Source organism: Mesitornis unicolor, unplaced genomic scaffold, assembly GCF_000695765.1.
Source record: "Mesitornis unicolor isolate BGI_N332 unplaced genomic scaffold, ASM69576v1 scaffold51876, whole genome shotgun sequence".
Taxonomy (NCBI): Eukaryota; Metazoa; Chordata; class Aves; order Mesitornithiformes; family Mesitornithidae; genus Mesitornis; species Mesitornis unicolor.
The window spans coordinates 2834-9345 of record NW_010189907.1 but is presented as its reverse complement, the minus strand read 5'-3'; the positions used below and the strand labels follow the sequence as shown (position 1 = coordinate 9345).

Below are 6512 nucleotides of genomic sequence, written 5' to 3'. Positions count from 1 at the left end.
ACTTAGACCTCCCCAGCTTTTGGGGGGAGATGCCCTAGCACCTACACTGGAGCACTGAGTGTTCAGCAATCCTCATCAGGCTAAAGGTAAACTAATCTCTCATCCTCTGCCTGTGTGGTTACTCCTCTTAAGATAATTTTCCCATTTAAATGCTTTTGTACAAATGGTTCCTTCAGTTTTCTTTAGAGAGAAAAGTGTGAAAGTATCTACTGATCAATCACATTCCAGAGTTGTTTGTTGTTTTTTTTTCCCTGATCTTAAAACAAGAACCTTTATTAGTCTCCAATTACCGCCCGTGAAGTTGGGAAAGACTAAAAGTAATTATGTTTGGAGATTAGAGAAATGAAATCTCAAGAGACATGGGGCCTTTCAGCTTTCTAATGTTGTTGATTGCATCTTTCTGTTCTGTATGCCATAAAAGTAACAAAATTTAAATATTTTATAGAAGTGATCTGTGATGGGTGATGGTACGGAACTGATCCAGTGGTTCAGTTTATCTATAATTTAAAAATCCCCACAAGGAAAGTCTTAAATGCTTCCATCTACCCCACATTATATATATATCATCTTGATCAGAAAGACTCTCTGTAATAAAGCTCCTCTATCTAGCTAGTTGTGAGTGTGCTGTCTTCAGAGGGCTTCTTCTTAATGGATGGCATAGAAAACTCTTTCAAGGCCAAACTACATGAATAAGATTTATTAATCCTGTAGCCCCATCACTCATGATAATGCTAATAATCCATAAGCCTTACATCATGCCTGCTATACCATGTAACAAATGCATCTCTGGGAGATGAACAATAAATCCCATGTGCACTCTTCTCCCTTCTCCTCCGCCTTGATGAGGAAGTCCCAGGTTTGGTGCAGCTCTCTCCAGCTACCCTGGTTCCTTCTTGCTTCCTGCACTGGCAGGGGGCTGACATTGCCCCAGTTCTTTCAGGGGGACCCCTTCTCTGAAGCCGTCAGTATTTGTCACTGTATTTGCAGTCAGGGTAGCGGTAGGCAAAACGGGAATCGCAAGACCGCAGAGGCTTCAGGAGCTCCACTAGCTTTGCAATCGCCTTGCTGACGCCCTGGTCATTGTGGAGGCCATCGGCGCAGCGCTGCAGGAAGCTGTCGATTTTCTCCTGCATGGGTTGCGGGAATTTCCCCTTCAGGAGCTTAGGCAAAAGCTCTTGACACACCATGACAAGGCTGTGCTCCTCTGTGATGGAGTCGCAGGACACAAATGCAGACTGGCAGTCCACAGTCAAACAGCTAAATATATCTTTATACTCCTGCTGGCCGTCACTCAGCTGGCTTCCTATTAGAGGCAATTAAATCAGTTGTTAGAAGCATGGTAATGAAACCTTGGATAATCACATATGTCTGTACCTCTGTATGAACATGGGGTTTGGTACTATCTAAAGGATACAGCTATTTTTCACCACAAAGTACTCCTGTGCTGTAGCTGTATATGGGCCAATTTTCTCACTTCTGAAATATGTAAGTTTTTTCTGAATGGCAGAGCTCTGCAGAACCGCCTGACAGAGGAAGTGGAGAGGAGTCTGTCAAGTCAAATTAATGCAGAAAAAATAAGAACTAGAATGCTAACCTAACTTGTGGCGCTCCTACAAAAACTACCACAAATAGTCAAACCCATAAATTTCCCATGTTACCCAAAAATCATCAAATTGCAACAGCAGCTCATCTAGCTGGACTCCAGTCAACAGTAATAGCTGCTGGGACAAGAGAAAGAAACCTTGGAAAATTCTCTGACAGTTGCTTATGAATATTTGAGATCTACTCAGCTGAACGTGTGATTTGAGCAAAGACCTTTAGAAAATTTGAACATTCAAAATGAAATTGTTAAATTATTGGAGGAATAGTCTTTGACTAGTTTACTTCCAGGAGGAGACCAATGTAACCTGTGAAAAGTGAACAGTAACTCTTCATTTTATGTAAAAATGACAAAATGGGGGTTTTGTTTTTATAATAATAATGATTATTAGTTAATGTGATAAAGGCACCTAAAAAGAGCCTGATTTGACCCAAAGCTTAAAGCAAATGAAGTTATGAAATTTCAACCTGCAAATATTGACATTTGTGTGGCAAATGTTTTGAAAGAGGTGATTTAGGAAGACTTCAAATAAGAGTGTTTAGCATTGTGCACGTCAAATGGTGGTGTCAGGCACAGAGGCCAGGCAGGACATAAGTGTCCATAGTCGGTCACCAAACCACTGACTGCATGAACAAAATACCTGTCACCTTCCTGACTCAGAGCCAGGGTGGCAGGAGCTGCTGATGCTTTTGCTGTTGGTAAATCTCTCTGTGAACATTTCATTCTTTAATTTGTCCAGCAATGTTTAGTTGATTTAAAAAAAAAAACCTAAAAATTCAGCAGCAGAGCTGAGCGTAGCAGGGGAAAGATTTGTTCCCCCTGCCTCGCTGAGCCCTCCCGTGACAGACGCGCAGCCACAAAGCCTGCTGAGTACCTTCCTCCTTGTCGATGATCCCCAGCGTGCTGGCATCCCGGATGAACAGATGCCCGTTGTTGAACACACCGAAGGTGCCAGCGTCCAGGTGGGTGAAGTAGAAGAAGTAGTTGAGGTCGTTGGTGGCCATGGAGCGGAGGACGGCGAAGAGCTGGAGGGCCAGGTCGGCCGCCACCTCGGGGGCCGCGCCGTAGAAGTCGCGCAGGGGCCGGGTGCTGGCGCTGACCACCAGCCGCCCGCAGGAGCCCAAGTACCGCGGGAAGGGCCACCCCTCCACATCGGGGAAGATCTGCCGGGGAGAGTGGGAACGGGGGGATTGCTTCTGCCCCCTGGCCTCTATGCTCTGCCCATGAACCCACTGCCCTTCTGGAAGAATTTCAAGTGCCCTGGCCAGCTTCAAGCAGCAATGCTGATGTCGTGTTTTGCTTTCTAAAGCAGCTCAGCACACTTCCTCACCCCAACCTGCTCCAGCAGCTGAGGAAGATGCTGCGCCATCATGGAGTAGCTATGCTGCTCTTTTTTTACCTTTTTTTTTTTGGTACTTTTTTAATTAAGGAAGAAATATCTGATATTTCAAGACCTATTCCAGGAGGGAGACTAACCAGAAAGTCCAAGATAATAATAGATTTCAAATTCATGAAAATTTTAGGCACAGAAGAGCTAATTTTAGGTGTCTTTATGGAGCCTATGATGTGTCCCTCATGAGCACTGCATAGCTGAAGTCACAGCTTGAAGGTGAGGTGGGGCTAAAGCTGTTTTCACTCATTTGCAAGAACTCCCTGGCCATTTTGTAAGAGACTTTGCAGTCTCACAGACTGAAGTGCTAGGTGTTTGCTACAGTGGGGACACCTGGGCTGTGCTCCCTGCATCACTGCAACTCATGCTAGCAGGGCAGTTATCCCAGGTAGAAACCTAACGGCACGACTGCTGAGCTGTGCCAACACAAAGCTTTCTCCTATTTACATTATAACTTGTCTGTCTCCTCAGCACCCCTAGGCCCTGCTGAGGTGGGGCTATGAACTCATCCAGTGTCATGTTTAAGGTACTTATGCTTTCTGCTGTGGAGGCATTTCAGGCACCCACGTAATCCAAGCCATTTCTCTTTGGCATATTTTTCTCACCTCTGCAAGCTGCATTCCCGTATCTTTACAGAGACACAGTCTTGTGCCTCAGTGAACTGTGGCCAGGGTGGCTGAATGGCCCTCAGGAGGATCCCAGAGCACAAGCATCATTCCACGCCTCCCTGTGACTGAGCAGACCCCTCTGTGCTGCTGAGGGCAGTGGTGGCCTGGGGCAGGAGATAGATACTGCCTCTCTTCTTCAAGGTATCTCAAAGGATTGCAGGAAACAACAACGAGGACTAAGGGTTGGGTGATGGCAGTGGGGAAAGGTGAGGATACTCCCTTGGAGACAAGCGTAAGGAAAGAGAGGAGCCCCATGCCAGGCATGCCAGCAAGGGACCAGGGGAGGGGTGCGAGGCCTCCTAGCTCTTTTCCTTCAAACTCAGCTCAGCTGTACCTGGAATTCAAATTCAAAGCTGCACTTTGCCACAGAGCTAGTTACCAGAGGCATGCAAATGGAAAAAAGAGCGCTGGCACGTGGAGTTTGGGAAATCAGCGCTCTTCAAGTCCATGTTCAACCTCAATGCTGCATCTTGGTCCTCCCATACTAAAGCATGCTCTTTCTGTTATAAACAGGCTGTGATTTTAAGTAATATATTAGCAATGCAAACATAACACTGCGAAGTATTGGGGATGTGTAAATCCCTGGCTTTCATAGTGTGCTAGTGCAATAACGCATCTGGGTTCTGATTTATTTAAGGGGCTGGGCATCCATATCTCTGCACAACTTCACAGGCTGATGCCAGGAACATCACTGGTTTTAGCCATGCAACCCCATAGAAGAAACTCACTTTACCAAGCCTAGGGAACTTGTCAAAGGCCAGGACTTGCACTCCTCTACATCTAGGGCTGTATCTCATGCGAAGGTTCGCTTGCACGGGGCTGCAGGAGTGGCATTTCAAGCAGGGCAAGGTGGTACATACCTGTAACAAGATAGGGTGTGAGTTCACTGACAGAGTGTATAACAGGCGCAGTTTGTCCCGGTCGGTGAGGTGGTCCATGTAGATGCTGCCAGCGTCTGGCACCTCAGCATAGCGCCGCACTATCCTGTCCAGGAGACGCTGGGATGGGCAGCGCAGCATTGGGCTAGAAAGGCCCTGGCAAGAGGGGAAAACATGATAATGGTGATTATTTTCCATCCTGAGATGCTGCAATGTGCTTGGCCCACTTGTGCCAGGGGTATGGGCACCTCTCTGGTCTGCCCACCACACCTCTGCCCACTGCAGCGCTGCTGCTGCTAGGTACCAGCCCATGGGGGGATCTCTGCAGCAAACCTCTCCTCGGAAAAAAAACCCCACTGCATCCAAAAACTCAGGTTTCCAAAATGGCACCCAGCCTTTGCAGCACAGCCATGAATGCTGCAAATCTCATTTCCCTTCATCTGTGTGGCACCGCATTGCTCCGTGCTGGTGGGCCTCCTCCCTCCAGCCAGGTTTCCAGCCCTGGCAGCCTGGCTCACTGGTGGAGGCCTCCCCGTCTTCAAGCCAATGAGTCACTTCCCTTGTTAAATAATGTCTTAGGATCGCTTTGCTATTTGCTTAGCGCTTTCTTGGAAATACTATCTGCTATGGTCAGTAAACATGCTTTAAAAGTGTAAATAAACACTGTATGTGGATACAAGCACAGGACATATTCTCTCTGATAAACTTGCACATTAACTATCAAAACCAAATTTGAATAGCCTGTGCATGTGTTTTGTAAATACCCGCAACAAATACAGAACTGTCATGCTAATGGAGTCAACTATCACTGTATTTCACCTTTCAGATTTGGAGGTTTGGCTTGTAATTGGAACAAGCAACCTATGGCTGAGATAAATGGTGTAGAAATTTATACCTTTGTAGTAAAAAATGGTCTTTGTTTTAAAGTCAGTTTTTCTCAATAGCCAAGGAGAGTGGATGTATGTCCATAGTGGCACCAAAATGCTGCCCTGCCATGCCTCTGCTGGGAACAGGAACCAGGCACTTGAGCTCACATTGCTCCCTGCCATTCTTCATGCTGAGAGCAAAGATTTGACTCAGGATCTCCCCAAGTCATTTGGTAACTCTGAGGTAGGTCTCTCTCAGCCCTTCCTGCACGAGCTGTTCATTTGGCATAAAACACTTAATTACCTAGCCACGACAAAGAAATGAAGAAACAAGGAAAGTAGGACTGTGTTGCTCTCCCAGTCGGCGGTGGAAAAAGGGACCGGACCTCCCATGTCCCCTCCTCTCTCTCCCTGTTATCCTCAGTGAAGTTCCAACCGCTCCCTCTGTGGCCATTGGTTGGACAAAACAAGCCCCAAATGCCTACATCTGGTCAAAACTACCTGAGAAACTCAACCCCAACTGGAGCATTGCTTCACAACAACCAAAGAACCATTTTTTTTCCCCAAAAGAAGAAAACATTTGTCAAAAATCATTCTCCTCAGTTCTAGTTCCAAGTCTTCATACACTCCTCTCCTCTGGTGTAGCCTTATCAAGGAAATACTTTTTCAACTAATTATCTAAAACCATAGAAGGAAGGAGGGGAAGGGATGGTTATGGATTTGTGTCTTGCAGCACGTGCAGGCAAGTTGTGGCCGACTCTGTCACTTTCTCTCTGGAGAAGAAGTGAGAAAAAACAAGCAGAACAGAACTGTGTTAAGCAAAAGATAAATGGTGGAGAAAGTATCTTGCAGCTCGGCATGTATGCGAATATTTGCAGTCAAAGTTAGAAAGCCTTGCTGCCTTCAGAAGCTAGTGCAAAAGTTGAGACCCTTAAGAATAGACAGTAGGAACAGAAATCATGGTGACAGAGAATGCACAGAAGTTGTAAATAGGATTTTTTCCTAGGTCAGAGCTCATTCTGTGAACACAGACATGAACATGCACTGCACATGGTGGTCACGGCTGCTCTTTTCCCAAGAGCCATTTGAGGAGTACCAGCGGCAGTGTGG

General features: G+C 46.3%; 1 protein-coding gene across 1 annotated transcript; it reads right to left on the bottom strand.

Annotated features, from left to right (window-relative positions):
* Window positions 1-962: 962 nt before the first annotated feature.
* LOC104542027 (deleted in autism-related protein 1-like) lies at window positions 963-4692 on the bottom strand (the record flags this gene model as incomplete). The annotated part of the gene is made up of 3 exons (XM_010186213.1): window positions 963-1303; window positions 2475-2763; window positions 4519-4692. Coding segments are annotated over 3 exons (804 nt in total), but the record flags the coding sequence as incomplete, so codon positions are not given.
* Between the last annotated feature and the right edge of the window lie 1820 nt (window positions 4693-6512).